Source organism: Lupinus angustifolius, chromosome LG01, assembly GCF_001865875.1.
Source record: "Lupinus angustifolius cultivar Tanjil chromosome LG01, LupAngTanjil_v1.0, whole genome shotgun sequence".
Classification (NCBI taxonomy): Eukaryota; Viridiplantae; Streptophyta; class Magnoliopsida; order Fabales; family Fabaceae; genus Lupinus; species Lupinus angustifolius.
The window spans coordinates 277,443-289,701 of record NC_032009.1 but is presented as its reverse complement, the minus strand read 5'-3'; the positions used below and the strand labels follow the sequence as shown (position 1 = coordinate 289,701).

Genomic DNA, 12,259 nt, shown 5'->3' with positions numbered 1-12,259 from the left:
GAGACTTGAGAGAGTGAATCGTCACGCCCTATAATGAAACCTTACATTAGCTCCAGCTTCAAGGAGCTTCTCCACACAATCGATTTTACCGTGCATTGCTGCCAACATAAGCGGAGTCTGAAGCATTCAAAATAATGCAATGAAGGTGAATAAACACATTGATGCAAAAGAAGAAGAAGAAACAAAGAAGACAAATAGGGAATAGAAGTTAAAGTAACCTGCTTTTGACGATTTAAAACATCTGGGTTAACAGATCCATGTAAAAGCCTTGATAGAATCTGAAACGTACCCAGAAAAGAATGTGAGGAAAAGCTAAAAACTTGAGAGAAACCCAGAAATAAAAAATAGAAATTTAGTGCGTGAGTTGAAGGCAAGAGAAGTTGAAAAGAGGGTAGACCTGGATCTGGCCATTGGCAGCAGCAATATGAAGAGGAGAGTGGCGATCATAGACAGTGGTGTGGTGCAAAAGAGAAGGGTCAGCTTGAAGAAGAGTTGCCACTGTTTGAAGGTCACCATGCTGGACCGCAGTGAAGAGACCGTGTTCATTGTGGTTAGCTCTGCAACTCAGACCCTGACCCATGATGGTGGTTCAGGGATGTCAAGAAATTTCACCTCTCTCTCTCTCTCTCTCTCTCTCTCTCTATGGGTGTGTCACCCAAGTAGTTGATGACTGAGTTTTATAAATAAATGAAATGAATGAATAAATAAATTAATTAATTTCTGACATTCAAGTTTGTAGTTGTGAGTAACAATGAATGGCAACTTGGCAAGTATATATATATATATATATATAGAGAGAGAGAGAGAGAGAGAGAGAGAGAGAGTGGTACCTGTGCGTTAAGAAATATGAGAAGATTTCATGGCTCTGAATACTGTAATGCTGAGAAGAGAGAGAAAGCAAATTATAGAAGAAAAAAATGAAAAAGTGAATAATTCTTCTCTTGCGTCTTGTTGATATATAGATTAGAGTGGAGAGAAGAGAAAGATAGAAAAATAGATAAATAAAAATAAACTATTAATTAAATAATATAATATTACGAGTTTTTAGTGTGTGAGAGAGAGAAAGGTGTTTTCGTCACGCGCATTCGGAGCGTGAAGAATGATAGTGACACGTGGCACTGAAGATTCCAATCATCTAAGGAAAGAGAGGACGAGGAGATACTGCGTCACACTGAACAACAATGAATTCAAGGATTTTTCAAAAAACAAAAATTACATAGTTTTTTAATTAAAGTAAAAAGTAATTGTATTAAATAAATAAATTTAAATATTCAATTATTTTTTAGTATATTTTTCAGTTACCAAAACTTCAAATATATAAAAATATTTATACTTCTATAATTTTCTACACTATTAAATAAAGACAAGGAATCCACTTACTTTCGAGGTAAGTTTTTAATTTACTTTACATCTTAGTTACAATTCTAGCAAAATTTAATACTTTAAATTAGTGAATAGATCTAAACAATTAAATTTTCAAAGAATTTATAGTTCAAATATGGAGTAACTGAATCTTTCTATAAGACAAATGACAAAATAAGATATTAACTCTTATGTGCATTGTAATTTACAATATTCACTCAATAATATTTTTTGTACTACTAATGATATTTCTTCATATTTTGGATAAGAAATTAATCATTTTCGAAATGTATTACTGACCATCCCAACAATTGTCGCTCTGATGAATCAAACTATTCACATTTTAGATGTTAAGATATTCACTCAACAATTGATCCAATTTAGTTTTTTTGTGATGAAGCAGTTGAAAGAAAATGGTAGAATATATTTTCTAGACCAAGTGCGAAATAAAAACAGATGAGTCCTATTAAAAAAATCATTTATTACAAAAATCAATAAAAAATGTGCAATTGCGTCCGATCTTAAAACAAGTAAAAAATCAAATTCATTACTATTATTCTTCAAATTGGAAGCTCAGATTTGCTATGTACCTAATGAATATATTTTTGGCAATTGGAATAACAATGATATGAATAGAAAGAATTAAAGACAAATGTGAACAAATGGGTATATATGATGACATTTAAGTTTCTGTTGGTTTGATTCAAAAATTAAGGAGAGGGAACTCAGAAGATGGACTTTATAATCCAGTATAAAAAGTCCTCAAATACTCTAACTTAGGCATAGAAACAATCCAGCATTGAAAAACTTGTATGCCACATATTTAAGTGGGTTCTACCCTTAGAACTTTATCTTTTAATCAAGCTTCTATATTTAACAAACTAGAAAAGTACAGGTACACCACAAATACATAAGCAACCCAACCAGTCCAACATAATACTCTACCCCAAAGTGGAATGCTCTAGAAATTTTGGACCTTCCTCAACTGTAAAATGAGATAAAGGTTTCATCAGAAATCAGTTTCTTTCACCCAATTCAAGTTTCATTAATCCACAGGAGCATTAACTGGGAGACCAAATTAAATTAGTCTTTCTGTTGAGTCCAAATCTTCACAGTTCTGTCATTACCAAGAGCACCAGAAGCAATCATGTTCTCTGTAGGATGACAAGACACAGATATAACAGGATCCGAATGCCCTTCCAATTTCTGAACAATTTTCCTTGTCTGCAAATCCCACAAGTATATACAATGATCTTCTGACCCACCAACAACATATTTCCCATTTGTTATAGAAAAAGTGGAGGAAATGCAGTATTTTGAATTAACATGACCGGTGTAAGTCTTCAGAATCTTCCCGGTTGAATAATTCCAAAGCCTCTGTGGGGAAAGAAAAACTCCATGTAAGTAAAAAAAATGGAAATGTACACTAAAGCAATGAATGATGAAGCATGCAGGGGAAAAAGTAACTTGTAGCCAATTGAGCTATGAAGTCCCCTCCCCATTCCCGTCAAAAACTTTGTCCATAAAAAAATGAGCTACAAAGTTGGTTACTCATCAAATGAGTCTAGAGAAAGAATTTCAAAATGAAGCTCAAGTGCTGAAGTGCAGATTTACTATTGGAAATTGGGAAAAACAAATCTCCGTTTTCTCAACTCCATAACACTACCATCCCACAGGTTTAGCAAGACATTGAAAGTTTCTAATCTGATCACAAATTCACAACACACTGTTGGGAAAATTCGGTTAATTGCATAATGTATCCGGGACAAGAAGTTACATTGACATTTGATATTGTACGCAACATGTGATAGTTTGATATTCATCCATACTCATGTAATTCAAATGTTGTCTAGAATATTGTACAAAAAACAACAATTCTCAAAAATCTAAATTCCCTTATGTCTAGTGTAACATTCATCACAGGTCTTAGTAGCATACAATAAAATGAATTTCAAGTTGAAATAAAAGTACACCATCTTAGGATGTAAGTGTAAACACATTCCTACCACGCACACACAAAAATGCTTGAATGTTCAAGCAAATTTGTCAGCGTTGCTATAAAATCTAAAGAGACCGAACACCAACAGAAAAGAGAACAAATCAACTTTACACAGCACTTTTGTTTAGTTCCCTTATTCGTACACCAAAGCTAAACACCCTCGCCGTAGTTTCATACTGTTCTACACATGTTTATTTTTATTATCTGCCTCTCCCATCAAATCATTAGTATAACAAAAGGGTACACAGACACAGTGTTGTCCCACATAGTGTATGCTCTCTGGTGTTTAATAATCATAATTTGATATCCCACACCTGGAATGTGATGCCCAGGAATGTAAAAACATTGTTGCCACCTAAAAATGTGAAAATGCAATTTTTCTACCTTCATCACAAGTGAAATACTCTGAATATAACATACTAATTTCCCTGGTCATTTCCCCCCTAATATTAACATGTGTAAGTCACCATTAAAAATAAGTGTGATACCAAACACTACCTATGATGAAATAGAACGACACCGTTGTAATCACATGATTGAATTAAAACTACAAAAAACACAAAATTGACTCCAAAATTTGGCTGCAGAAAAAACAAAAAACAAAAAACACAAAATTTGCAGTAGATTAGTCTGAAACAAAAATTACCAGATTATTGTCCAAAGTACCAACAAGAATGAACTTAGCATTGGGTGAAAACTTGAGAAAAGAAACAGGAGGATTCTCATCATCAATCAAAGTCTTGATACAATGACCAGTTGAAGCATCCCAAATCCTACACAACCCATCATAGCTACTTGAAACAATAAGCGAACCATCGCGATTAAAATCAACGGCTGTTACAGGATCAGAATGCGCAGGCAACACTTTCAAACACTTACCACTCTTCACATCCCATAACCTAACCGTTTCATCAAACGACCCCGAAACGACGACGTTTGACTGAGGGTTGAAGTTAACACAGAAGACATAGTTAGTGTGGCCAGTTAAGGTCTTTATTAAGGACCCTGTAGGAACGTCCCACAGGCGGAGGGTTTTGTCGTCGGAGGCGGAGACGATGTAGCGGGAGTCAGATGAGAAAGCGAGATCGGAGACGCCTTGTTCGTGGCCGGAGTATTCTTGCATTGGAGAGAGAGTGAGGCTGTCGGAATCGGAGTCGGAGTTGGTGAAAGCATAGGTGCGGAGGGTCTTGTCGGCGGAGGAAGAGGCGAGGAGGCGGCCGTTGGAGGAGAATTTGACGGCGGAGACGGCTTTCTTGTGGGCGGTTAGGGTTTGAGAGAGAGTGTAGGGTTTGAACGTTTCTGATGCCTCCGTCGTTGTCATCTTCGTTATTCTCTTAACGTCGTTTCAGATTATTAGCTTCCACAATTATACTGAGGGTTTAGCTTTAAGGATTTATCTGTCAATTTTTTTCTTGGACCTCATTTGTCACTTGTCCCAATCAATTCACATTTTAGTTGTGATTTATTTTTTTATATATAGAGAAACACACAGGCGTGGACTTTGTATGAATTTTTTATTATAAGATTATAAAACAATATCTACAAATAAAATTTAGATAATCATATTCAAGTTATATCAACAACGATAAAAAGATAATGATTCAGAGATTCAAATATAGAAAAGTTATTAAATTGAAATTGAGGGTGTTAAAAATGGTGCCCACTCTATTGAGCCTGCTAAGGGGTTTGGTAAGATTGGTTCAACTTGACCTAAATAAGAATTCTCCTTGGTGCATTCCCTGGTTGGGCTATCTCGGCCCAAACTGAAAACACTTATTTGGAATTTTGCAATTTATTTAGAGGAGAGATCTATTTACTTTAAGAGTAAGTTTTTTAAATTTACTTCACATCTTAGTTATCAATTCTATATATATCTGATGGTTTAGATTTACTCATTAATTCAAGTCATTGGTTTTCCTAAGTGAATCTTTCCTCATTTATATATTATATCTTCTGAAATGAAGGGTTTGAACAACCAAAAACGTGAAAATCAACTGTACTCTACGTTTGTTCTCCCACTCTTTTATATCCCTTCATGTGGGAGAAGATTTAATTGGTCAAAATAATATTTAATAATTATATTTAGCGTATATTTAGGAATTAAATTTTGAAAGAGAACGAGGAGAAATGAAAATTTTCAAAGTCACATAAATTTATTTGATAAGACTGAATTCTTTTATTTCATACACTGAATACTTGATACAAGTACCGTGCTAGATGAACTGCACAGGGGTTTGGGAGCATGGTTCAACCACAATCATTGTAAAAATGAGACTAATAGCAACCTGAAGCCTTGTAAAATGCTCCAAACCAAAGTTCAGCATACACCATAATGCAAGACCACCCTAATAATCCATCTACTAGAGGCTTCCATCGAATCACACGAGTACATTATTGAGAATTCATATCATGACATGAGACACTTTCAATGCCAAATTGATCTCACCAACAAGTGCCAAAATCTGTCTAACACTGACAATCGTGGACAACTACAACCATAAAAAACAGCATGAAAGATTAGCATCAAGTCAATTATTTATTTATTTATTGTTTCCCACATTTATCTCGTACGGTAGACAATCTTGTACGAGCTCGAAACATCCACAAGTATGTGGGGCTAACTTTCCTAACAGATATTTTTTTAATCCATAAACTCGAATCAATACATTGCTTAAGGGGAATCAAACATGTATCACTTGAACCAACACTTGTTGAATTAATCAAATAATCACATTACTTATTTTGTTTCATTCAAATTTAAATAATACCATAAAGACATTTATTAATTATCATCCATTTATATACTTACAGAAATAATATAGTGATATTATATAAAACTCATACACTAATATATATATATATATATATATTTTTTTTTTTTTAATATTGGTGTTTAAGCGTTCTTCTTGGGCGTTGCTGTTACAGTGGTTTTGGTTGGTGGCGCCGCGGTGCTCATAGGTCATAGACGGTGGAGAAGGTTCCAGAACATAAATTACTGGAGCACCACCACATATTCGATTTTCTCACTGAATCAATCAATGTCTCTCATTTTGAACTCTCAACGTCTCAGATCCATTTTGAACCTCTCACTTTCATCACCATTTTCTCTGACTCCCAATTTCTTCTCAACAACTTCAAAGGAAAATCCTTTCACTGTTTCATATCTCATAACCAAATGTTCCTTCCCACTAGAAACCGCTCTAAAAGCATCCAAAAGAGTTAATTTCGATAACCCTAAAAAAGCCGATTCAGTCATCGCATTCTTCAAAACACAGGGTTTCACCGATGCCCAGATACACAGCGTTATGCGTAGGGCACCGGAACTTCTCATATGCGACCCCAACAAAAGGGTATTGCCAAAGTTTCAATTTTTATCATCAAAAGGTGCTACACCTTCTGATATTATTCTCACTGTGTCTCGTAACCCTGATTTTCTTCGTAAGAGCCTTGATAATCATATAATCCCTGCTTTTCAATTTGTAAGACGATTCTGCCCTTCTGATCAGAGAGCCATTGCTTGTGTTATTGCTTGTCCTACTTCAATTTCTGATGCACGTGTTCAACAGAATGTTCAGTTGTTGATTGATGAAGGTGTCACAGACTCGAATATTTATAATTTGTTTCGTACTAGGCTTACTGTACTATGCTCTCGTGATTTTGGAGAAGTATTGGATGAGGTTAAGAATATGGGTTTTGATCCTTCCAAGGCAAGTTTTAGCGTAGCTATATTGGCGAAAAAGGCTATTACTAAATCTAAGTGGGATGCTAAAATTGATGCCTTTAAGACATGGGGTTGGTCTGAACAAGAAGTTTTAGAAGCTTTTAAGAGGCTGCCACAGTTTATGCTTCGGTCTCAGGATAAACTCAATGGAGTGATTAGTCTTTGGGTCGGTCAGCTCGGTTGGGATCCTTCAGCTCTTCTCAGAGCACCGGTGATTTTTGGATATAGCTTGGAGAAAAGGCTTATTCCAAGGGCTTCTGTTGTCAAGGAACTTCTGTCCAAAGGTTTGATGAAAAAGGATGCTAGCTTGGTTACGCCGTTTGGTTTATCCGAGCATATGTTCCTGGAGAAATTTGTGAGATGCCTTGATGAGGAGGATGCATCTCGGCTATTAAAGCTTTACCAGAAAGAACTTCAGCATCTGTCAGATAGTTAACTTCGATTACAAATTTTGGCTTACTCCGGTTTTATTTTGTTGATTTGTCTCATGGTAGTACTGTTTCTGCTCCTATATAAGTCTAGGTTTTTACTAACTTGATTGAATTGTTTCATACATCATTTGCTCTTTTGGAAATGCTAGTCACAGACCCATATTTCTCATCTGTATTAGTAACTTCATATTTTGTGATCTGTATCAGTAACTTTACATTATATAAGTGATTGATTCAAATGTATGAATAAACGGTTTTGTTTCATTCCTTATATGTCATTTTTCAAAGAAGTGGATGGATTCATGCCATATATCCCAGAACAGAAATATTATAGGTTCGGAATGCGGCTTGAATTTCCAACATTTTTAACTGTTGAGCTTGGGGAGCAAGAAGGTGAACAATAGCTCCATTTCCATATGTTGGAAATTCAATTTCAGACCAAGCAAAATTTATAAAATATTAGAAAGCCTTGTCTGGCCTAAGGGAAATCTGAGTGATCGAATAATCGGTTCCTGTTACTGAAAATATATATGGTTTGAATAGTATAGGTTTTCTGGCACGAAATAGGACGAGTTAACACTTGATGAGAAAAGTTGTTCCAGCTTTAGGGATGCTTTACTATAATGTCTTGTAGTAGTGAAATGGGAAGATATGTCAAAGGATCTTTGAGTGAAATAGCTATTAAATAAACTAATTGTTTCTTGGCGTTTGTACATTGGTTGAGTTTTTAGACTTTGTCCCTGATATTATAAATTTTCTTGTGGATCTTGTCATTTGTTTTTAGCTATATGTTTTTTCCAGGTTAGTATCTCTTTTGTTGATTGGTACCCTTCTGAACTGTTATAAGTCATTCTGGTTTGAAGAGTTTCTTTCTTATCTGAAAAGAATATATCCGAGTGCGGTCAGCTGTTCGATGAGTGAAAATTGAGATATTCGGATCAACAATACAGAGTTTCGATTCATAGCTTTCACAATTTCTTGAATGTTTACCTTAATGTGCGTTTTATTAATTATTCCTTTAACGCTTCATTCTTCCATTGAGTTATTCAATTAACAAGTCCAGGCAAGGAACCAGTTTCTTCAGGTGGCAGATTGAAAGTAGGTTTGAGCAAGAGTACTTGAATTTCATACTGCAAACAGGCAAATCTCGTACTGCATATGCAGCTTTCGATGTCTGAAAATCTCTTCGCAAAAACTCGTGCATGACCTTCGATATCTTTTTAAATAAGAGACACATTGCATGGTTTTTTCTTAATGTTGAGAATGTGTAGATGTTTATAAATTCTATATTGTGGCAACCTTTCTATGATGTGTTTCTTCTCTGTATATATCTGCATTGTTATTCTCCAATTATCTACTTCATTTAGTGGACAAGGAGAGTGTAGAATTATAAAATGCTATAGTTTAATTCTGATTTACATTTACATTATCATTTTCTTTCATTCAACTAAGTCATTGAACTCACATTCACCTCTTTCCCAAGCCAACAGCACAAACTTAAGCAAGTGGCAAATTGAATTGAACCACATTCACATCAAAAGTAATTTTATAATTGGATAGGATTCAGATCTAATATTTTCACCCAAGTGAATCAAAATGAACCACAAATAACTTTTATATTAAACAGATCTAAATGATGGAAATATAAACATCCTTAAAAAAAATGAGTATATATGGGAGCTACTCACATAAGAACCATGCGTTATTGTGAGAAATGAAAATGAGAATATTTAATATATATCATTAAGTTTTGATTGAACAGTTAAGATTAAAAGATACATGCACATGACTATCATGACCAGTAACTAAGTTTTAATCCTAATCATCCGTGATTGGTTATAAGACCCAAATTTATTGTTTTCACAATTTTTATGAGAATTGTTCTTATTTAAGTAGCTCCCGAATCTCATAATGAATGAAAGGTAAAAGAAACGTAAACATTTTTGTTTATTTTACCATTATGGATGTGCCCTTACTCTGAGTGGATAAAATGAAAAGCTTGCAGGCCCTATATTAGTTGACTCCATGCAAAGGAATAATGGCTTTTGCCCTTTGGCAATGTTCCATTGATGACATTAATCGCTTCTTCAATTACTTAGAAGAGCTAACATTCATTCAGTTAACTGATAGTGCACATTACTCCAATAGAGATCTTCTGTTCCAAAAATTTTGTTTCTTCATGTTTCTGTCCAACAGATTTATACTAACTAATATAATTTTGTTTGTATAATTTTTTTATTTAATTGAATGACATATTTTAATTGGTCTGAAACATAAACGGAAACATGGGTCGGGATAGGAGATCTCTATCCATATTATTGTACTCTCCTATCTATACATTATTGAACTAATTAATACTCTCTTTTTTGTAAGTGACTGGGTCTAAGGAAGTTCACAATATTTCCTTTTTAACGTATCCACTTACCTTCATCCTCATTAGTTTATTAAACAACATTAGACACATCGTATATATAGTTATAAATTTCTCGTAGCCTAATTAAGCTATATACTTTTTTTGCTGCATGAATAAAAGTTTTTGAAAAAAAGAGTGGAGAGTGGAGTCCATGGTCCACCTTAACCTTATTCATAATGTGAAGACATGCATTGATTTTGTATCTGGTTGAAGAATGAGCCAAAACTTTGTGGATTTCTAGGTTTATTTTTTATTAGATTTGCTTTAATTAGTTGATTCCACCAATTTTCCCTTGTCTTATATTTGGCAATATAAGTTAACAAATTTATTTGGAGAAAAAGAAAATAAGTCACCAATCTTATCTGATTGGTTTTATTTTAATAAAAAAAAGCACCTACCTGCCTTGATTTAATAAAATATTTGGAATGAGTTGTTGCTTATAAGCTAGAAATTTTTTAAGTTGTTTACACTCATTAATTACCAATTAGCTTATTTTATGAAATATGTCCCATTTAATCAACTAGTCAATTAGTCGAGAGTTTGATTCTTTCGAGTGATACTTGTTGGGAGAGACGATAACAAATCTCGAAAGAAATTAGTTCCTTACAACAAAAAAGGTGAAAAGATATCATTGTCTTTGCAGCTTTTTTTAATAAGATGTGTAAAACAAAACCTTAAACATGATATTAAAATGGGTCTAATACGTCTATAGCATGGTTAGTGGTGATCAAAATAACCATAATAAGCAAATGATTAACCTATTGGACAACTCTTGGTGGGTTAATAAATTTAATTATGTGGACGATTAGAAATTGGCTAATGTGTTTTTCATTCACGATTATTAGCATCATATTCCACTTGTCTTATGGAGAGATGTATGCATCATCACATACACTAAGATTAAACTAATGTGATACTCTTTCACTAAATATTTTTGCACAATTATAATAATTAAATTAATATATATATATATTCACTCACATAGGTCATGTGGCAAACTTAGTGTGGTTATTATTATTCGTATTATATCCACATGTTTTTTTGAAATAAATAAAGCAGTTTTTAGAACTACAATGAAATATCTTTATTATATTAGGTAAAACTTATTTGTTTTTGTTTGTTTCTATTATAACGAGGATTTTGCGGTTTTTTTTGTTTTTTTTTTTAAAACTAGTCGGTATGATTATTTTTGACCAGTATAATTATATGATCGATATAATTATTATATCGTATCAGTATTGGGATAGATTCACTAGTTTACCGATTCAACCAGAAGGTATAATACGGTTTTTACAGTGGTTTATTTATACTTCATCCCATACCATTGAATTTGCAACTAAAAGTGGAAAATCCCAACAACCTAGGAACTCATTGACAGATGGATTCGCTGCGTTCCTAATAATTCCTAAGAAAACTACTCAGCTGGAGTGCATTTAAATATTGTTATTATATAATCGTCATTCATATATAATTATTATTTTACAATTTACACTAAATAAATAATAAATAATAGTATAAATAATATATATTGCATTGTAAATTTAAATAAAACTACTTTTACTTTGATGTTTTATTTAGTGCATAATTGATATTGTCACGTCATCCTTTATAAAATATATATATTAGTATCACGCCACACTTCCACTTTCTTATGATAATAACTTATTCAGCATATCACAGTTTTGCGAAATACAAATTAAAATCTGTGAGTAAGCACTTATTGATCAATGGGCTTTAATGTTAGTAATTGATCATTCCCTATCTTAATCAAAATTTATAATAAAATAAAACGGAAAGTTTCTACTTTAAGTCTTAATTAATAAATAATTTTTGCTATGACATGGTGGATAAATAATCTATAAATATATTTATGGTTTCTGCTATGACCTGATTGAACCCTTAAAACCAACTCATCTAAATTTTCTCCAAGCAAAATATATACTAACTTTTGAACTATGTTCTTAATTTAAAATAAAAATAATAATACTTCACAAAAAAAATTGTCAACATGAGATAATAAGGTAAGAATTCAATATTGTTAATATTTTAATAACTAGTGTGGATTTTTTTTAAACTGAATTAAAGTATACATTACCATGACATAAAAACCGTGTTTTTCATGTATAAAATTCTTATGTAAGAGAACTGAGTTCATTCAACTATGTGAGAAATACTGAGAATATATGACTCAAGATCTGAGTTTCTGTAAGCATGTGAAATTATATGATTAATTGATGTATGTAAATACTATAAATTAGTAAGCTATGACAAGATAAATATAAGTTAATAACTCGCTTTTATTTTGTGTGTTTTTGGATGAGTAATGTTTATAT

The 12,259-nt window shown here is 33.0% G+C and overlaps 3 protein-coding genes across 3 annotated transcripts; 1 reads left to right on the top strand and 2 right to left on the bottom strand.

Annotated features, from left to right (window-relative positions):
* On the bottom strand, positions 22–702 carry LOC109332719 (putative E3 ubiquitin-protein ligase XBAT31). The gene is made up of 3 exons (XM_019571477.1): positions 398–702; positions 219–278; positions 22–117 (listed from the first exon to the last, which is right to left on the bottom strand). The coding sequence occupies exons 1-3, from the start codon at positions 578–580 to the stop codon at positions 22–24; spliced, it is 339 nt and encodes a 112-aa protein (XP_019427022.1). The 5' UTR covers positions 581–702.
* LOC109343750 (COMPASS-like H3K4 histone methylase component WDR5A) lies at positions 2,105–4,802 on the bottom strand. Its single transcript, XM_019582209.1, has 2 exons — positions 4,008–4,802; positions 2,105–2,739 (listed from the first exon to the last, which is right to left on the bottom strand). The coding sequence occupies exons 1-2, from the start codon at positions 4,680–4,682 to the stop codon at positions 2,446–2,448; spliced, it is 969 nt and encodes a 322-aa protein (XP_019437754.1). The 5' UTR covers positions 4,683–4,802; the 3' UTR covers positions 2,105–2,445.
* Positions 6,260–7,777, top strand: LOC109343743. Its single transcript, XM_019582198.1, has one exon. It carries the CDS (start codon positions 6,400–6,402, stop codon positions 7,516–7,518), a length of 1,119 nt encoding a protein of 372 aa, XP_019437743.1. The 5' UTR covers positions 6,260–6,399; the 3' UTR covers positions 7,519–7,777.

Coding starts and splice junctions, on each gene's coding strand:
- LOC109332719 (XM_019571477.1), bottom strand. CDS start 580: ATGGGTCAGGGTCTGAGTTGCAGAGCTAACCACAATGAACACGGTCTC. Junction 279..397: donor CTGCCAATGGCCAGATCCAG/GTCTACCCTCTT, acceptor GGTACGTTTCAG/ATTCTATCAAGGCTTTTACA. Junction 118..218: donor TTTTAAATCGTCAAAAGCAG/GTTACTTTAACT, acceptor TGAATGCTTCAG/ACTCCGCTTATGTTGGCAGC.
- LOC109343750 (XM_019582209.1), bottom strand. CDS start 4,682: ATGACAACGACGGAGGCATCAGAAACGTTCAAACCCTACACTCTCTCT. Junction 2,740..4,007: donor GTACTTTGGACAATAATCTG/GTAATTTTTGTT, acceptor CTTTCCCCACAG/AGGCTTTGGAATTATTCAAC.
- LOC109343743 (XM_019582198.1), top strand. CDS start 6,400: ATGTCTCTCATTTTGAACTCTCAACGTCTCAGATCCATTTTGAACCTC.